The sequence below is a fragment of the Puccinia triticina genome, chromosome 1A, assembly GCF_026914185.1.
Source record: "Puccinia triticina chromosome 1A, complete sequence".
Taxonomy (NCBI): domain Eukaryota; kingdom Fungi; phylum Basidiomycota; class Pucciniomycetes; order Pucciniales; family Pucciniaceae; genus Puccinia; species Puccinia triticina.
This window is the reverse complement of record NC_070558.1, coordinates 8,904,809-8,924,886: the sequence shown is the minus strand read 5'-3', so window position 1 is coordinate 8,924,886 and position 20,078 is coordinate 8,904,809. Positions and strand designations below refer to the sequence as shown.

At 47.7% G+C, this 20,078-nt stretch overlaps 6 protein-coding genes across 6 annotated transcripts; 1 reads left to right on the top strand and 5 right to left on the bottom strand.

Annotated features, from left to right (window-relative positions):
- Nucleotides 1-15: 15 nt before the first annotated feature.
- PtA15_1A994 (uncharacterized protein) lies at nt 16-520 on the bottom strand (the record flags this gene model as incomplete). Its single annotated transcript, XM_053166079.1, has 2 exons — nt 16-54; nt 125-520. The coding sequence occupies 2 exons, from the start codon at nt 518-520 to the stop codon at nt 16-18; spliced, it is 435 nt and encodes a 144-aa protein (XP_053017207.1).
- Nucleotides 521-2,032: 1,512 nt separating this feature from the next.
- PtA15_1A993 (uncharacterized protein) lies at nt 2,033-2,505 on the bottom strand (the record flags this gene model as incomplete). The annotated part of the gene is made up of 2 exons (XM_053166078.1): nt 2,033-2,071; nt 2,137-2,505. The coding sequence occupies 2 exons, from the start codon at nt 2,503-2,505 to the stop codon at nt 2,033-2,035; spliced, it is 408 nt and encodes a 135-aa protein (XP_053017206.1).
- Nucleotides 2,506-3,791: 1,286 nt separating this feature from the next.
- PtA15_1A992 (uncharacterized protein) lies at nt 3,792-4,315 on the bottom strand (the record flags this gene model as incomplete). The annotated part of the gene is made up of 3 exons (XM_053166077.1): nt 3,792-3,977; nt 4,056-4,169; nt 4,280-4,315. The coding sequence occupies 3 exons, from the start codon at nt 4,313-4,315 to the stop codon at nt 3,792-3,794; spliced, it is 336 nt and encodes a 111-aa protein (XP_053017205.1).
- A 268-nt stretch (nt 4,316-4,583) lies between these two features.
- Nucleotides 4,584-7,829, top strand: PtA15_1A991 (uncharacterized protein; the record flags this gene model as incomplete). The annotated part of the gene is made up of 11 exons (XM_053166076.1): nt 4,584-4,608; nt 4,697-4,926; nt 4,995-5,124; nt 5,228-5,538; nt 5,606-5,654; nt 5,738-5,917; nt 6,005-6,306; nt 6,619-6,851; nt 6,919-7,103; nt 7,189-7,337; nt 7,533-7,829. 11 exons carry the CDS (start codon nt 4,584-4,586, stop codon nt 7,827-7,829), a joined length of 2,091 nt encoding a protein of 696 aa, XP_053017204.1.
- Nucleotides 7,830-10,220: 2,391 nt separating this feature from the next.
- On the bottom strand, nt 10,221-10,800 carry PtA15_1A990 (uncharacterized protein; the record flags this gene model as incomplete). Its single annotated transcript, XM_053166075.1, has 4 exons — nt 10,221-10,324; nt 10,402-10,584; nt 10,654-10,707; nt 10,776-10,800. 4 exons carry the CDS (start codon nt 10,798-10,800, stop codon nt 10,221-10,223), a joined length of 366 nt encoding a protein of 121 aa, XP_053017203.1.
- Nucleotides 10,801-12,235: 1,435 nt separating this feature from the next.
- Nucleotides 12,236-12,853, bottom strand: PtA15_1A989 (uncharacterized protein; the record flags this gene model as incomplete). Its single annotated transcript, XM_053166073.1, has 1 exon — nt 12,236-12,853. The coding sequence occupies one exon, from the start codon at nt 12,851-12,853 to the stop codon at nt 12,236-12,238; it is 618 nt and encodes a 205-aa protein (XP_053017202.1).
- Between the last annotated feature and the right edge of the window lie 7,225 nt (nt 12,854-20,078).

The window sequence follows — 20,078 nt, the reverse complement described above, 5'->3', positions numbered from 1 at the left end:
TATCAAGCGGCCTACTTAGGCTTGGTCCTTGTTCTCGGCACCAACCTTCATATCCTGTCACAGGATATGTATTGTGGTCAGTGTTTGGTCATATGGAGTAATCGTGTCTCCTACAAAGACTTACATCGGTGCTCTTAGCGAATAAGCCGCTGCTGGGTGGGGATAGGAGTCCACAGTTGGGGCTCCAAAATAGTGCACATGTGTCGGCCTGGGCATTGTTCTGCATGCTACAACCGTTGTACTGGCTGATGTCGACTTGGAGGAGGGATTCAGCTCCGCCACATCGCATAGGACCCGTGGCACCACCGTTGTTCACCATCGTGCAGGTGTTAGCGTTGCCGAGGCCCAAGCCGACGAGGTTGCGATTGTGGCCACACGACATTCCGGTTTCGGGGAGACCTCCACCAGGAATCAGGAAGTCGAAAATACCACGCTTCTCAACGGCGAGCGTGGAAAGCTCGGCGGCAGTCGCTTGAGCGAAAGCCAGGGTGGCAGCAAGAGCGACGGCAGTGAAGCGCATGTTGGATGGCTGGGGTTGGCAACAGGGGGTTGTTCAAGGGAAAGTGGAGAGTGTAGTGGTTGAAGCTGTGGCTGAATATGAGTTGGTGTGCGGATGAGGGACGCCGAGACGGGGTGATGGTCAGCCATTTATCCCTTTCCAACCGGCCTCGTCCTTCCACCATGAGAAACTGTTCGTCCCCTTCTCATGCCATTTGATGCAGTGCCGAGCAGTCAGCCCAAAGCTTGACAGAAATCAAATGTCTATGTAAATTGTACTTATTTGATTCGCAATCGGGTGAGACCTGGTGAGACAGGCATTGAAGGCTATTGAAGGGCATTGATCGAGGCCATCTTGGCCTCGGCATGTTGTCGCCTGTTGTCCCCTCCACTCACCACGATATGTACACATTGCAAACACATTCCGAAGATTGGACTCCGGAGTCCAGCTGCCTCTCTCACGATTCATCCACTCTCAGCCGGTTTCACATGAGTCGAGCACCGTTTGCTCAGGTTTCCTCCCAATAACCTTAACTTGCGTTCACAACTGAACTACAGTCATTCGAAAACGCAATGAAAATGGTTCCTGCCAGTTTTGGAAATTTACCACTTTTCAGTTTGCGGTCCCCGCGGAACGGCGTCCCCACTCCCATAGAGGGACTTGGTTAAGTGGGGAGTAGGGTATCGTCAGCTGGGGCTCGGGTAATTACTTCTGCCATGCTCTTAGACCGATCCAATTGATCGGCCCGAAAATGATTCCTCATCGATCCTTCAGACAGGGAGGATAAAGATACCTAACTGCCCGCGTCGTCTGGGATCGGGATCGACAAAACAAACCAAGCGGGTTTGTGAGAGGAGGAGGCCAGCAAACGCTTCTCGAGAGTGGCATCCACTGCAAGCATAGCGCCCCGGACCCGCCAGGACCGGCTCTCATGTGCGCCCATTAGAGCGGGTACAGGAGGCAGTGTATCTCTGCGTAGATCAGCCGGTGTGTCAACGAGTATCAGCTCATAGGAAGTGGATAGTGGCTTGTCGCAGCCTTAACAAGGTCAATTTTTACTCAGACGCGGTCCATGGACCTCCAAACTTGTCATCCGTCTGCAGCCAAGTGGCGGTTTCTCTAAAAGAGGCAGCACTGCGTAAAGCAAGATTATGAGAAGTTTTTTGGTAGATATGAGGTGGTGTCAATAACATGCAATTGAGCGGCTGGGTTTGGACACAAGCTTCGTTTATTTACATTTGCAGAAATCAATCAGTTGTCATGATTATTAGGATTATTAAACGAGTGTGAGACGGGGGAAAATGTTAGGGCTTTCGCGTGCAAGCAAGGAAAATGTTAGAGCTTTCGCGTGCAAGCAAGCCGGGAAAAGAGCGTAGAAAACAAGAGGGGCATCGGGGAATCGTCGCGGCACCGAGATCGACCACAATTGCTCCTGTGAGGAAACGCGCAGGGTGCGAACGGGACAGTTAGTGACGGGCCAACTTAATGTAGGGGTAGGGAGACAAAACTCACCGCATCCGGATATCTATACTCCTATGCTTTGTTCTTGTCTTCGGCACCAACCTTCTTGTCCTGCGACCAGACAAGAGTTCAAATCAGTGGGGTGTCCAGTGTTCAAGTCCGATTGAAAAACTTACATCGGTGCTCTTGGCGAAGAAATCACCACCACCGAAGCCACTGGTGGCTGGGTTCATGAGGGCGTCGGAGGGGCTCGACATCATGGTGCAACCGTTGTAATTGCCGAGGTCGAGTTGGACGAGGGAATCAGCTCCGCCACATCGCATAGGACCCGTGGAACCACCGTTGTTCATCATCGTGCAGGTGTTAGCGTTGCCGAGGCCCAAGCCGACGAGGTTGCGATTGTGGCCACACGACATTCCGGTTTCGGGGAAACCTCCACCAGGAATCAGGAAGTCGAAAATACCACGCTTCTCAACGGCGAGCTCGGCAGAAGACGCTTGAACGAGAGCCAGGGTGGCAGCAAGGGCGACAGCAGTGAAACGCATGTTGGATGGCTGGGGTTTGAAACAGGGGGGTGCTCAAGGGAAAGTGATGGGGATAGTGGCTGAAGGTGTGTCTGAATCGGGTGGGTGAGCGGATGAGCGTAAGAAGAAGCGGGGGGATGGTCAGCTATTTATGCCTTTCCAACCGGCCTCGTCCCTTCCTCTGGCCTCCAAGAGGAACCGTTCTTTCCCTTCTCCAACATGGATGCAGCGCCGAGCAGTCCGCGCCTGTCCGCACAGAACTTGACAAAAATCAAATCCACTAATACAATATTGAAGGTAGGTTGATTTGATTTGTACTCGGGTGAGAGCACCTGACAGGCCACCTCGGCCCCGGCATGCTGTTCAGCTCACTCACCGCAATACACCATACATAATGTACCCACCCAAGCTCGGCGCCGCTCGGCGTGCTCGCAGGGCCAACAGCCGTCAGACTCTCTCGCACAAAAAATCAATTGTCCATCGTGTTCAGACTAAACATGCAAGGCTGTCATCTGCTAGTGCTAGCACATGGATCGGTGTCTTGGTCGGGGGAATGCTCACTGACCCTCCCGATCAAATGCCTTGCCCCCTTGTTCTTGGTTGGGAATCACCTGGGCCCTCATCTCTGTTCAACACGCCCGCCCCGCTGAGCGCTACAGCGGCATTCGGAGGGCGCCCGAACACACAAGACTCTGGCCGAGCCAACATGTTCTTCATCTGACGTCGTGCTTCCTGTCAGAGCAGTTCAGAACTAACAGTCTGCCGACAGCTGCCCACCTGTTCAACCCAGACCATGTGAAACGCGCTGCTACGTGAGAAACGCGTTGACGGCATGTCCAATCCAGGCCATGTGAAACGCCCGGCCGGGGTTCAAAGGATGACGATCCGGAATCGTTTTGCCAGGTTTCTCCGAGGCATCCTCCAAAAAAAAGCTCACCTGCAGGTGCCAAGCATCTGAACTATGAGATTACATGCAGATATCGCACGTTATTTGAGAGCCTGACCATCTATCTCCGCCCGGCTCTCATCCGCAAAAATTACAGTCTTCGTATTCCCCCAGGGTCGGACCCTGTCCGATCGAATTCAACGCCTGCCCGCCACCAATCCAACCCCCGAGCCTAGTCAAGGGCTATCCATGTACGACAATTGGTCGCATGAGCTGTCGCCGGAGACAAAGGCAAAAACACAACACAAGACCAATGTTTGCCGAGCGTACACTTCCTTTGATTCAAGAGGAATGAATACAAGCTTCGAGATTGCAGAGAGGTGCAAATTTCAAGGTTTTTGAGATGATGAGCCAACAGATGTCAAACGAGTCTTGTTTCTGGAGATTGCGAGCTTGATTGCGGTTGCGAAGAAGAGGGCGAGGAGGGGTTCTGTGGTAGATCTGTGCTTGATGAGGAAATATAGTGTTGTTTCTGTTTACGTTCTTCGCGGAGGTTTCTAAAGTGTTCCAGTTCTTGCTGTAGCTCGGATCGGTTCCTGGGAGGGGACTGCAGAAATCATCAGGTCAACAGAACCTGATTAAGTAATTTTCAAAAACAGGATATATTCTTGGTGGAGGACTCAACCGGCGCCATTTTATCTAGTTTGAGGAATTGCGACCTGTCGGGTAGGACGTATTTGTGGTACCAATCCGGGTCGCCATAGTGGACCATGACGAGGATGGGGAAAAAGACGTACATCTAGAAAAGGTCCACACACATATCAGGCTCCGTCGATGATTTCTGTTGTTGCTTCCTGTTTGGAGAAGGAATGGTTTTTTTTTTTTTTTCAGGTGTAATGAGGGACGTACTCCGAACTTGGCCAGTTCTAGATTCGGACCAGCCATAGTTGATTGGAAGTGGGTCGGGATAGAAAAAAAGACTGCTTTGATTATCTTCCCTTCCCTTTTATGTTGCAGATATTGTTTGAGTTGAATTTTACGAGTGATGAATTCGATCGCAAACCATTTGAGAATGAGGCTTTGTGTGTGAAGGAGTCAGGGATGCGCTGGAATGGTTCTAAGAGGACTTGAGTCAGTTCCTGTCGACCGTCTTGGATGACTACGGAGATCTGTATGTACACACAATACCTGTCTGTGGTCGATGTGTCTGCCGATGCTGATGAGGCCAATGAGGGAGTGTTCGCTCGAGTCGAAAAGATACAGTGGTCGATTGCCAAAAGGGACTGATCGGGCAGTGTCAGTGAAACTGGTGAGACCCTGCAACAGTCAACACATACAGAACTCGCGCGGTTCTGGGCAAGTTGGCTACCGAGCTCGGCAAGCACAGCTCAAAGGACCACCTGCCCCATCTCCAGCGCACACAACCTCAAGCACACCCACATCTCACCATCAACACCCTCCTCACCCTGCTCACCCCCATCACCTCGAACCCAGCCATGATCATCTCACCCATCGAGTGGCGAGAGGAACCCGGAACCGAATTCTGGACTGCAAACGTAAGTCAACACAGCACCGAGCCAACACACCATCCAAGCTCACCATCTCCCACTGAGCACACACACAGTACAAGTTTGAATGGACATTCGAAAACTGCACCAGAGAACTGCTCGAGAACTCACCCGTCAAACTGCTCTCAAGACCATTTGGTGACAACCGATGGCAAATCTCAGTCGGGACGATTGCTAAAACACCTGGTAACCTACCTGTCCATCTCCAAAGACCTAAAAAAAAAAAAAAAAGAAACAACTTCACCCGAAATACAGCCATCCATTGACAACCCCCTCTCTATCTACCCAGGCTATCTTGGCGTCTTCCTTGGAGCTGCGCAAGACATCGAACTCTTGACCTCAAAAACTTGGATCAGAAGATGCGAGAGCTGTACAGCCACCGTAAGAGCCATCCGTTGTCCATGCCAGGAACAGGGAGGCACCCGTATTGACCTCCCATCACTACTCAAGCTCGGAACCCCTCTCTCCCGGGGCACTTATGGGATCAACAAGAACATATCTGGTGGCTATACCTTCAACGCTAGCCTCGAAAGTCGAAGAGGCCAAGCCAAGTACATCAAGCTTGATAAACTCTTCATGGATCCCGCGTTCATCATCGAGGCAAGTCTCCACTCATCCATCACCCCCTCCATTAATCCTCTACTCAAAACAAATCTTCTACCAACAGAAAGCCCTGTTTGTTGAAGTCACTCTCTCGGAACGACGACGAACAACTCGTGAGCTCTCAAGCTGGGCTGACTACATCGCACACCCTAATCTGATCCCTTGTCCCATCACACTTCATACCTTGAAAACAAAGAACCATCCCCCTTTGGCGACATACAGCGCTTTGCCGGGAGGTCAGCCAGATTTTCGACGCTTTTCGATGACCCAGAATGTTCGGATGTGTGTTTTGTTTTTCCCAAACGAAAGGGCAAAGGCGTACGAACGATTTACGCCCAAAAATACATCATCCGATCGCTACCCTACTTCAACACTAGTTCAGTTCCCGTTCCTTCATCGTTTACTATTGTTGACCGATTGGCCAGCTGTCTGACTGACTGAACGATCTATCAAAAATAAAAAGTGTTCGAGTCTGGGTTTCTCGAAAGTGGCGAAGCCCACAGTCAGGCAGACTCCGTCGAAGCCGGCGAAATTTCCCTCTCTCCTGCGTTGATGCAGCTGGAAGAGGTGTCCACCCCCGGCTCTAATTTTGCCGGTCAACCGGTCGCAGAAAGATCAACGACGGCATCAATCGCCGATGATTCAGCCATGACGGACGGGCGCAGTGTGTTGGTCGATGGGTCCGCGTATGATGAGGATGACTCCGATTTTGAGCTGGATGATCTGGATGACATGATGCGAGGAGTGCAACAGGCAGCAGATCACGTGAGTGTTGAAAAAACTTACTTCATTCTCATCCTTTCTCAGAAACCATTCCTTCTCCCCACAACCCTCCCCCAATCACGACCACCTGATTGGATGATTTCTTGCAAGCAACTATGCCTCTTGGCTTGTCAACAGTCCTCTTGCAAGCGACTATATACCAGCTTCATTCTCTACTCGTTCAATCTCTCATGATCGTCTCTGAAACGCGTCCAAACGCTCATTGATGTTTTCGATTCATCACGACCATATCCGCCTCCCTTTCATTCCCTTCCTGCTCCCCCCATCCTACCCCTATCAATGACTAAACACAAGCTCACCCTCGCCGATGTTGGTAACTTGTCGGACGGTCAACAAATCCTTGGACCATCGACGACCGATCGACCTTCCAAAAAACGGCGGATATCCCAACTGGCTGATAAACAGAACCAAGTCGACGATGACATCGAGGTGGATGATGTGGCTCCCAAAAAGGGAATCCACCGAGTAACCATTACGTCTACTCCCTACACCACCTACCGGGCGCTTCTCTTATACATTTACTCCAAGTCAGTGCATTATTCGCGCTGTATGACGAATAAGCGTTTCCTGACATTTTTTATCTTTTTGTTCTAGCTCAATCGCATGGGCACCGTTGAGATCTAATTGGTTGGTACACAAACAAAGAATGGAAGCTAAAGGCCGCTCGCCCGGAAGAAGGGCGGCGTTTGTCAGGGAGCATGCGGTCAAGTTTTCGTTGGCTATGGAGATGGACGAGCTCCAGCCTACGTCACCTAAGTCAATGTTTGTCTTGGCTGACAGTGAGTTTCGACTGGCTTCGCTCGAATTTACAAGTGCAAGGCTGACCTATTTTTTGTCTGGCGCCTGGAAACGTTCCATGAATAGTGTTGCAATTGCCTGAACTCAGGCAAGAAGCCTTGGATCAGTTCATGAGGTCACTTCAAGTCGACAATATCTGTATCGAGCTCGCCAGCTCGTTTCTTGGAAAGTATGACCGGGTCCGCCAGCTAGCGTTCGAGTTTTTGAAAAGCAACGTGAGTATTGTTATGCTGATCCATCCCTCCAAGTCCGCGGGCCAGTCGCTGACAGTGAATCCTTCGATCAATTGATGGTATCCGCTGGCTAGTGGGTGAGCTACATATTTCTATGCTTTCAAACAAGTCGATCAGATGTATTCTGACACATGCGCACCAATTTTTTTCTTTGTCGAGTAGAAATCGGTAATCCAGACTCACAGCTTCACGCTCCTACTAGACGAAGGCTTGAGTAACGTATCGGCGGCTGTCCGAACGGACATCCAGAAGCTATTTAAGTGCCTCGATGTCACTCCGAGCAACGGACCCACGCCCGTCAAGCAGACGAACAACAACAATGGGGCTACTAATCCTAACCAGGCCCCTAACCCCGCTCTCCCCACTCATGGTCAGCTACAGCTCCGCCAGGCTGCCTTGAATGCTGCCTTTGCTGGAGCCAATTCTGCCCAACCCATCCACCATCCCCCTGTCCACTACCCCAACCACCATTGATCCAAACCGCCTCCCCTTACCCTCCTCGTTCACTTCAGGATAATCGAACATATGCGTTTTTCGAATGAACTCTCTCGACCTTTTCCTATCCTTTGTCAATAATGTAGATCGATCTCACTATTTTTTTTGGTGTTGTTCGTCGTCCTCTTCTCGTCACCCTTCTTCGTGTGACCTGTCCTCTTCCATTTTCTTCTATGTTCCAAATATGTATGTTTTAGTCGATTTCCTTCTTTCTTGGGGGATAGGTGGAGATGAGAGTCTTCAAAAGAAGTGGTTTATCATCTACTTTTTCATTATTATTATTATTATCACTGTGAGTGTTAAGGGTGGGGTATGCAAAGTGTTGTGATGTTTCAGTTTTTACTAATAAACATGTAATTTGTATATATATTTGCATATGTACATGTGTTTATGTTCATAAAATTCTTAAAATATACACTTCAGGCCAAACTGATTTCTTTTTTGTCTTCTTGGCTTAATAACGGTAACAAATTAATCAAAACGCATCAATTTGGGGAATGACCAATGAGTTTGTCTATGTGCTGCGCTTGATGACCTTCGATGTCCATCATTCACGCTTAGGCAGGGAGTATGTCTTGAGGTACAAAAGAAATGTTTGACACTGGGCCTACCCAACAGCCAGGTTCCAGTTTGCGCGCACAGTTTTGGTAGCAGTAGGTCCAACTGACTGGCCTGACCTAGTGGTCCCGCCGGCGAGCCGCCTTATCTGACAGAGAAGGCGACCCAGTCGCTCCCATATGTCCACTTTTCGGAACGTAGTGTATGGATGAGGACGAGGCCCCATGGTATTGGCGGCAATGCTGATAGTATCCACGGGCTCGGCTGACGCAGGAAGCAGCACACGCTTATAGGCCGCAGGCGCACGAGCCGGCCTGGCCAGCCGTACAATTTCAAATCAGTGCCGGAGGTTTCTGGCCGGAGGCCGAGCCTAGCAAAGTTTTCAGCCGCAGCCTTGCAGTGGCAGGATCACTGTCTCACATCGGCACAATCCAACACGCGCGAGGTTCCAAACCCGGCTCGAATCAGGGAATCGGGGGCTTGTGACAGTGTTGAGGTCAGCTGGAGCCTCCTGGCCGTGAGCTGCTCGGTTGTTTATTTTTTCTTGTCCTGAGCCGGAGACATCATCTGCTTTGGACTTATCAAAACCACACCCACTGCCGGCGAAGCCGCTCCTCCCCCTAGTCTTGTGGTGAGCGCTCCGCTCGAATCTGCCTCATCAGTCATCACCACTCTCGCTCAACAACCATGTTCCATGACTGCTCAGGTGTGAGCCCGCTCTCGCCGCCGGCCATCGGAGTGTGGACTGTTTGTGCTTGCACGTTGCATATGAATCGTAGCTGTCGCAATGTGATGCATCATTAAACCAGTGGACAACATCACACCATGTGTGAGCCCTCTGCCCTGAGGCTCTAGGATGCCCCCATGAGGATCGGTTGTCGCAACATCAGTCATGCCCAAATATAAAGTGGGTCTAAGGGGGTTTTGGAAAGTTTGTAAGTTTCAATCAAGTCTTTGAGAAGCACCCCCACCTGTGGTCAACTGTATGTACTATACTTTGCCATACCTCTGCAGACCTGTGCATACTACGTAGACCGTACCACTACCACTAAAATAAAAACCCTGAGGGACCCAGGAGCACTGCAGACTCCAGGTAGCTCGGACAAGGGAAAAATTTAAGTTCCCTCCTCTCATCCGTATAACCCTGGCCATAGACACTCACCCACTACATAGCTACCTCACCTCGGCCATCACAACATCACACCCAGCCATACTACATTTGACCGGCACATCATTAAGTTCATCACACCGGCCTGAAACAACTACACATAGCCAGTTTGATGATGTACTACACAGCTAAGGAGGACCGCACCCTGCAGGATGCTCGTCACTTCTGCTTGGGGTTGATTTAGTTGTGAATGCCATCTTTCATTGTTTTCAATGCTTGTATGAGTAGTACTTTCACACATCAAAGTTTTTGATCTTCATTATATATTTTAAGAAACAAGGAACACAATATAAGAAAAAGAAATAAACCAAGGAAAAAATATTTATCAGCTTTCATCTGCACCGTCGCCATCTTCATCCTCATCGTCATTTTCAAAGATGTCGTCATCATCGTGGTTGTCAAAGATGTCTTTGCTGTCATCGCTGTCTTCGTCCTCCTCCTCCTCCTTCTCCTCATCCTCATCGGAAAACCTCCAAAGGTTATCAATTATCTTGCCCGCATCCTCTGAGTCGGAGGAATTCACAGCCATCTTCCGCTTTTTTTGGGGAGGGGCTTTGATTGATGGTTTTGAAGTTGATTTTGATTGCCGCTTGCGATTAGCCAATTTCGATTTCGCGGCCTTTGACTGTGAGCATTCTTTTGTCTCATTTGACAAGGTTGGTGGGGAACTCTCGTGTATGTTCGTCCTTTTTGGGGTTTGTTTGGTAGTTGGATTTGATTTGACTTTCTTTGCCAATCGTTTGACCCTCTTCAATGAGGTTAAATCAGCACCCAAAGTTGCTGGTGGAGCCTCCTTTTGTTTGGTGTTGATCAGTTCCACCTCACCAGCCCCAAATGCAGTCAAAATGCGTTGCAATTGACCGTTTTTCATGTCTGAAGGTTTGCCGCAGAAGTCGAGCACAGAAATATCGGGGTGGTCGAGGTTCAATCGAAGGGTCAAGCCAGCAGCTTTCAGGCCAGCGGCAGTTTTACCAGGCCATGCCTGGATTGAATTAAAGGTTGCTTTGGCTGTTGATTTGGAAAGGCCAGATGAGTCCATCGGTATTTTTTTTGCTTGTACCACAATACATGACTTACCAATGAGTGCATTCAGTTTTGCTTTCACTGCCTGATAGTTATTTTCCTTTGTGCCTGTAAATTATCCCCTTGTTTCAGTCAAGACAGAAATAATAAGTCTTGTTAGCAAAATAAAAACATACCTAAGTCGTATTCACAATCAGGCATATCATCCTTGCCATTACGCCGTTTTCTTGATGTAACTACAGAGGTAGTTTTACCCGATGCCTTCCTTATGACTTCCTGCCCGCTAACAAACGACAAGAAGCTTGCGCAAGGATCCATCTCTTTTGAAAACATGTCCAGGAATTGGACACCAAGGTGGCTTCCACCACAAATGAGTTTTGGTGGTTTGCCGTTAGCGCCTGGCTTTACCACCATCAACAGTCCCTCCACTTCGTGCGCAGCTCCTAAGTTTTTTAGCTGAAAATCGTTGAGGCTAATTAGCATACACGAATATTTTTAATTAAAGATTTGAAGCAAAATCTTACATCAAGAATAACTTTGCTGCTCCAGCGTTTGGTTTCAGCGGCGCAGAATCTTCGGGCCCTCTTCTTGGTTTGGTTGGTAGTAGGAGGTGCTCCAGTCTCCTCATCTCGTCCAAACGGGTTAGGAAGTGAAGCCAAGAAATCAGGGTCTTTGTATTTCTGCTTGGTGTCGGGGTCAACCGCTTTCCAGAGGCGACCACATGCTTTTTTCAGCTCAGATAGGGGGACCTTATCTGTTTTGGTAGACAGAATTTATTGTCAGAAATTATCATTCCCGCAGACAAGGGCAAGAGTACCAAATACCTACAGTTGAAGAATGCTTTCCGAGCTTCAACATCATATTCACAGAAGTTGTTGTAATTGGTTGAGCCTTTAAATCGATTCTTGCTTCCCAGATACTTCAAAACAGGTGAAAGACAGAGAAGTCGCTCAACAGCAATTCGATGGATCGTCTTCTGGTATTCATGATAAGCTGAACTAAGTGCAAGACAATCGTCTGGAGTCAGTCGCTTGTACTTCGAGTGTGTTGCAATCTTCTTGCGTAATTGGTCCAACTCTAAGCTCTTCAAAGAATCCATGAGTTCGGGGTCTAGACGATCTCTCTTTCTGGTTGGTTTTTTGTTGTTGTTGTTGGTTTGCAAATTGGTGCTGTTGGAAGGGGGTGACAGCAAGCAAGATTGATCGGGAGGAATGTCGGTCACAACTGATACTATTGATTTATCGGCAGGAAGGTCTGATGGAGCGGATATTAAGGCAGAGTTTTCAGAAGGAACGTCCAACACTGCGATTTGAGATTTTGACATGTTGCTTCTCCTTGGGAGAGCGGTTGAAGAATCTTCAGTTCGTTTTTTTTTGGCCGTTGGTTTGCAAGATGCAGCTGCAGATGGAAATTGGGTCGTTCGAGTGTTTTGTGAGAATTGGTTCATTGGATGGGAGGTCTGAAAGCTGGCGGGCCGGTCGTTGCAAGATGCGTTTGGTGGTGGTGAAATAGCAGGCTTGGATGATTTGTTAACTTGAGGCAAGATTGGAATGGTAGTATCTATTTCTGGAGTACGTTGGCTGGTTCCATCAAAAGAAAGATTGCCCGAGTTCTCCTGACGCATTTCCTTCCCCTTTCAAGCAGCTTCTAAAAGGAAGCGATCGGCAAATGATAGGTTGGGATTCTGTAAAAGATTGTTGATATGATCAATAGATGGATAGTCCGGAAACACATAGTACCCAGTCCGGGTGGTACTCTCGGGAGACGGGGAATCATTAGAGAGGTCGACGTGGTTGGGGGGTGTTGGTTTTGAGTGCGTCCCTGTTGAGCTTCCCTGGCTGTAATTGTAGGTTGGCGCGGGTGGATTTGTTGGCCGATGATTGAAATTGGGGTGTGGCGGGTAGGTACCAGTTTGCCGATAGGTGGTGGCTGGATCTGTTGAGCAATGATTGGCAGTCGTAACTGGGGAATAGGTGGTGCGTGTACTGGTTTGCTGATAGGGCGTATTGGTTTGCTGATAGGGCGTATTGGTTTGCTGATAGGGCGTATTGGTTTGCTGATAAGAGGTGAGCTGACCAGGTGACTGATGCGAGGAACTGTGGTTTGAATTCTGGTAGCCAACATCCGCACTCAATTGCTGATAATTTTGACCGTTGTGGCATATTTGCTGCGAACCCGTGGTTGAAGTGTGGTACAACGGTTGGGGGCAAGTCTGACTGAAGGTGTGACCTTGTGCAAAAGTGGGTGGTCGCATTTTTCAGGCGGAGATCCAGGAGGTACTATTCCAAAGAAGGCAAGGGATTGCAGCGGACAAATCGGTGACCGGTCTTCCTTCTGGCAAACGGCAGGCTTTTTTACTGGCCAAACAATGAATCAGTCCAAGCCAAGTAGAGTTATGAAAAAAGGGACTTACCCTGAGCAGAAGAGTGGAAATCTCTCGTCTTGATCGGGATGATGGCCGACCCGTGATTGCAGCCGCACGAACACGTTTAAGGTTACAGAAGCTGGACAAGTTGTCCGAAGCTGGTGCCGCCACAAGACCCGCCAGGCGGCTTCAAGCCCCCTGACAAACCTCCGACAGGCGGCGCGCTGGACTCGCGGGCCTCGCGGCAGCAGTGTTAAGCTAAGGTGTGGTATGCACCGCAGTTGTACTGTCGAATTACGTGCAATTCGACAGTACGACTGCGGCGCGCTGGACACAACTGCCCGCCAGCCGCGTTTCTGTGGCTCGCCGCGTGTCCTCTTTTACTAGCTAAACCTATCGGCAGAGATCATCAAGCTGGGCGGGAGCCGATGGATGTCCAGCGCCGCGCTCGCAATTGCTGTGCAATATATGAAGACTTTCAATTGCTTCAAAAGTTATAGGTTATTGAGCATTACGTTGGGCTACTAGGGGCCAGTAGAACAAAGTGTGTGGGAGAGTGTAGGAGGATTATTATTTCAATTCCAAAGCCAGGCAGCTTGAAATTTTTTACCTTTTTAAGTTTTATGATGTTAATATAAAAATCAAAATTCCAGAATTCTGATTGCTTGAAAAGGTAAGATGTGTTTTTGGTGCAAGTCAAAGTGAGAAGAGTGGAGGGTTGGATTGTGTAATGGGGGGAATTGCAAAGCGGGAAATAATTTTCATATGTTGTTTGTAAAGATTATTCCCAGATTTGGAATCATCTCATTTTCTCTACTGTAGCCCCACTGGCCAGTTGGCAGTGTTAAAGTGTATACTTTTTGAAAAACATGTGATTTGTTGAGGACCACTAGCTGGCTGGGGCTACAGCAGAGATAATTAGATGATTCCAAAGCCGGGAATTATTTTTATAACCAATAACAAAAATATTCCCAGCTTTTGAATCATCTAAATAGCTCTACTTTAGCCCCACTGGCTGGTGGTTGGTTTTAAAGTGTATACTTTTTTGAAAAGCGTGTGATTTATCAAGGACCACTAGCTTGTTGTGGCTACAGAAGAGATAATTAGATGATTCCAAAGGTGGGAATCACTTTTACAAACTATAAGAAATTCATTGCCAGCTTTGGAATCATCTCATTATCTCTACTGTAGCCCCACTGGCTAGTGGTTAGTGTTAAAGTGTATACTTTTTGAAAAACATGTGATTTATTGAGGACCACTAGCTGGCTGGGGCTACAGAAGAGATAATTAGATGATTCAAAAGCTGGAGATAATTTTCATATTGTTTGTAAAAATGATTCCCAGCTTTGGAATCATCTCATTATTGCTTCTGTAGCCCCAGCCAGCTAGTGGTCCTCAATAAATCACATGTTTTTCAAAAAGTATACACTTTAACACTAACCACTAGCCAGTGGGGCTACAGTAGAGATAATGAGATGATTCCAAAGCTGGGAATCATTTTTACAAACAATATGAAAATTATTCCCAGCTTTTGAATCATCTAATTATCTCTTCTGTAGCCCCAGCCAGCTAGTGGTCCTCATTAAATCACATGTTTTTCAAAAAGTATACACTTTCACACTAACCACTAGCCGGTGGGGCTACAGTAGAGATAATGAGATGATTCCAAAGCTGGCAATGAATTTCTTATAGTTTGTAAAAGTGATTCCCACCTTTGGAATCATCTAATTATCTCTTCTGTAGCCACAACAAGCTAGTGGTCCTTGATAAATCACACGCTTTTCAAAAAAGTATACACTTTAAAACCAACCACCAGCCAGTGGGGCTAAAGTAGAGTTATTTAGATGATCCAAAAGCTGGGAATATTTTTGTTATTGGTTATAAAAATAATTTTCGGCTTTGGAATCATCTAATTATCTCTTCTGTAGCCCCCACAAGCCAGTGGTCATTTTTAACAGCATTAATGCAGACGCATTCATTTTGACAAAATGAGTACTTTATGTTTTTTCAATAACTGCCGGCTCACACTTGATATCAGCGAAGGCCTTTATGTGCCACTGAGCTGCTATCCTTGGATTAATCTCCACTTCGTAACCACCACCACCCTGACCTACACCAATACTACTCGATCGTTCAGCACTTTCAACCAAGGAAAGATATCTTCCAACCAACCTCAGCCTTCGAACCGAATACTCTAGTCAAATTAATCTAGCGTCACTCGCGACCTGCTCCACCCTCGAAATCACATTTGCCGAGTCACTCATCTGATTAAACTAACGGGTAAAAAGGTTGATGTTTTGGTTGGTTGAGCATGGTTTGGTCGCTTGTCTCGTTCTGTAACGGTTAACCTCAAGCTGATATGAGTGCGGTTTTTCTGGTTTCCTTTTTTGCCACTTACTATCAACGGTCAAGCGCTTCAAAAATATGGCCAAGCGACGAATGACACTGCGCGTTCCAGTCAAACGAGGTGATGTCCTTCGCCGCCTGACCAACCATGACCGGGATACTGGAGCTCTTCGACGATTGCGTGGTCATGAAGCTGCAGTTCGCCAGGCAGAAGACCCAACAGCGAACTTTTATGATAGACTGGGTGACACAGAAAGTTTCGAGAACTACGAACAACAATCTTCGGGCGAAGAGGAAGAGGAGGATGACTGGATGAATCTTTTGCCACCCGAAGAGCCGGACGAAATCGACAAGGCAATCCAATCAAACCTCGAGAGGCTAAGGCAGGAGGCCTTACAAGTTAATTGGGACTCGCTTCTTGACAGCTTGCACGCGACTTATATGACTCAGAAAATGCGCACAAAAAACTGGACCACAACTAAATCATACGACACATTCAACTCATGTGAATGCGTGCCCCAGCGGAGAACCATTGATCTAATTGACTTTTATGGTGAATTGGTTAATTGTTCGCTTCTCATGGTTGATTCAATTCACTGAAATAATGCCTTCCGCAGGACAACGCCGTGAGGACTTTGCTTTTTGCTCGTGTACTGGTGATGCCATCCGCCTGCTCCAAAGCGGTTACCTTCCTGGATCGCCTATTCGACCAGTTACTGCTTTCTCCCTGCCTCTGCTAATTTTACACAACTCGTTGTGGAACCATTGTAATGTTGGTGCACTTCCGTTTATGAATGCCCTCCGAGAATACTTGGAACCAAGATCACAGCGGCTGAAAGTCCGAAACAGCAACCATGTATGTCACTTCTCTTCAATCTTGTGATACGTTTCCGGTGGACTTATCAAGCAATTCTGGCAGGCTCGTGAACTACGAAAACCTTTCTCAGCTGCTGTGGATATTTATCGGGAGCTTGAAGATAGGACAGCCCGCTTGATGTTTTCAGCACTTCGCCTGACACCTCAGCAAATACTGGCTTGCCAAAGCTGCCCAGCCTGCTTTGGACCCGAGCCTTCCAACCTTAAAGTATACCCTTCTTCAACCAAGAATCGACTGATCATCTGCCTCGATGGAAACTTCCAACACCGGCACCATGCAAAGGCGAGCCGTGACTATGATCGAATACAAACTCCAAATATTTTCCTGCCGCCATCCGATGTCCACAAAATGACAGCGAAAATTAGGGAACTTGAACGCCAAAAAAAACCGGATGACAAGGTTAGTAATGTTTTGGATATTCTTGTTCATTCCAGATGGCTGAAGTTGCTCCCTTCTCCCAGAAGGATCGCTGTACTGAATCCCATAAAGCTGCTGACAACAAACGAAACCAATCAACTTGGAAAGGTTGTGATGACACAGGCCTCATGGGCTGCTGCTGTCGCCACGACAATGCCATCTACATGGCAAACATCAGCAAATCAGGCGAACAGAGATGTTTCCCTCTTGCACTAATTGATAGGGTTCTCAACGATATTGAGCCAGATCGACCGGTGGGCATTCTCTACGATATTGGATGCTCACTTGACAAATACATGCGTCTTGTCAGTTTAATCACTTCTTTCAATTGTTTGAAATACAATTAAAATGTCTCTCAATTAATTTTTCCTGCAGTGCAATCTCATGAAAGAGCACCGGCCACGTATCCAGTTTGCAACATCCGTTTTCCACTCATATGTTCATGAGTGGTCCTGCCAGGTTGATTACAATCCTCGCCTAAACACTGGTTGGGGAATGTCAGATGGAGAAGGGCTTGAGCGTATGTGGTCATTCCTATCCCGACTAATAGGCCCTTTACGATATTCTACTCGGAACCATCGACTCGGTTCACTGGCGCACCTGTTGAAGCACCATAACTCCCGATCAATTAATTGCCTTTGTATGTATGCTCTTTTTGTTCTGGATCAAGCTGAAATCTAACTTCTGAGTTTCTCTCAATAGCCCGTTGGCTCAAGAGGAAGTTCAATAATGCTATTAAGCGCCGCCGTCTGGTTCTGAAGGATTTATCCGAGCTCCTACAAAAGCGAAACCCTTATTCTTCATCTGGAAGGTGTTACACTCGTCGATTCTTTAGGAAACAATGGGAGCATCAAAGAAAATTCAAAAATGAATCCACTGCAGATCAAGAAGATCGTAATGAGAAATTAGTATCACTTTGCAAAAGAGAATCTGCAATCGAGGCAATGAGGTAATGTATTTTCATCTTTCTAGTAGGTATTAATTGTTGATGGCAGCAATTACACTCCTATATCTTTGTAGGAAGCGTCTTAGTGAGTCATACCAATACTTTACGGATGCAGAAGAAGTCAACAAGATCTTTGATAAGATTCGAAGTGAGGCGGAAAAACTAGAGCAGGAGTGGGTTGATTTAACCGAGGGGGGTCATCCTGCACCGGATAGTATGTATCAAAAGTTTCTGAAACTATTCTATTTTATATTGTGCTAAACCCGCTCCTTGGTAGGTGAAGAAAAGAAGTTACTACTGCTTTTATGGAGCGCAAAGGCCGACCTTTATGTGGAAGCTGTGGAGTTGCGTGCTGAAAAACAGCCTATTGTTGAGGCGCGGACTATGGGACGGCATCTAGGAACAAAGCTGCAACAAAAGATTTTGAAAGCAATCCAAGGACGGCGAGCTGCGGTAAACAAGTTGATTGCAACTTTTAACACCACATTTGAGAAATACATCACAAAATATCCCCAACAGCGTGTTGCCGATCAATCCAGCTATCCCTTTACTTACGAGGCTTTTTCAAAAATGCCACTTGATGACAAGTTTTGGAATGATGGGTTATATTATCGTTCAGATGCCCCTTGGGCCATTGACAGTGACGTGCAAAGCGGGATACACGGTGTTTTACTTCTTGATCGGATCCAAGAGGAGTTTGAACTGATTGCTCAAGAGCTTTTTCGAGCAATGGCCTGGGCCTTAGCGTTGTACGACCACCTGAGAAATTATATCACATACACCCGAACACGTGAGTTGACTACCTGCATCCTGATAATGATCTCCATCATGAGTCCGGTGCTGAATTTATTGTGCAATTATTTATTGCCAGGTGCAAATCAACTACAGGAAGGGGAGTCGGATGTTGAGCTGGATCACATCGATGGCTTGGACCTTGGAAATTGTTTGTGAGAAGAAAAGCTCAGGCTAATCAACCGCGAATTGCAATCTCTTCTCTACGATCACGGTCTGCTCATTCAGGATTGGTCCCTAGACATAGCCTGGCTGTGGAATCAGTGCGAGAAAATGGAAAACGGCGACGGTGGCGATCTACTCAATCGATGGGTGGCTTTACTTGACCAGATTGTGGTGGATCAACATATTCATACGAGTCGCCGCGCCACACATCAAGCTACGGGTGTTGTGGAGATTCTGGAGGAGGATGCTGTGCTGGGAGTGCATGTCGATGATGGTGAAGGGGGAAACATTGCATCACAAGATCCCAATGTAGAAGAAAGGGGCAATGGTGCTGGGACAGAGAATGGCAAGGAAGGCTGGGAGGACATATAAATTTTGCCATCTGTTTTGTTCTATATTTCTTTTACAAGTACAAAAGCCAAGAAGAATGAAAATGCAAAAAGAAAATGTAATGAAATGGACTATCCACGACATATGTGCAAGGGGGAAAAGATGAGCAACCGAGCAAAAGATCACTAGTATCAAATTGTAGAGGCAAGCACATACACCAGGGTTGCGCATCCAGTCCGGCACTGGTGATGGAGTGACATAGTCACTCTGGCTGCGTGTGATGAGTTCAAATGTCCTAGCCGGCTATTCAGTATGGCAAAAACCGGGTGTAATGAACCCATGTGCCGGTTTAGTGTAGTAAGACAAGGTGTGATGTAACTCGGGTGCGATTCACTACGGCCAGATATGATTCAGAAATGGGTTGGTGATGATGGTTATACGGATGAGAGGAGGGAACTTAAATTTTTCCCTTGTCCGAGCTACCTGGAGTCTGCAGTGCTCCTGGGTCCCTCAGGGTTTTTATTTTAGTGGTAGTGGTACGGTCTACGTAGTATGCGCAGGTCTGCAGAGGTATGGCAAAGTATAGTACATACAGTTGACCACAGGTGAGCACCCCGTACCCATCCCCCAATGCACAAACCTTAAACTGATGGATAGAGACGATTAGTATCGACAATCAAAGTTTTCGATCCAGGACGACTGTTTTGCGCCTCAGAGCTTGCCCTCGTGCGTGTGTTTGGCACAGAGTGGAGGAGTCTGGATCGCATGGCAACCGACTGTGAACAAAGGTCTGACAAGCGCGGATTGGGCAAGCACACATCGACTGGGATTCCCAATGGAGAAAGAACAAGGGGCCCAAGCTTGCTCCACCCAAAAACCCGAGCTTCACAGTCTGACGACTGTATACAGCCCGGTCAAATATTGAAATATTTATGTAAGGTGAAAAACGCCGATCATCCACTCAGCCGGACACGAGCACATTTGCAGCAACGCACACCAAATCTCTGCGCGCCTGCACGGTCAGGCGCGGGCCTGATGCGGCAGATCGCGAGGAGGAGACCGCTGGAGCCTGGGCGCGACGAGGAAAAGACATTTTCGGCTGTAGTGTACGTGCGTCTAGATAAAATTACTATAACGAGGACGATTCGGAATCCGGATCAGACGCCTGCTTGAGCCCTCGGGATCAGCGTAGGGCCAAACAGCAGCAGTCTCACCAACCTCACCAAACCAGACTGTCTTGT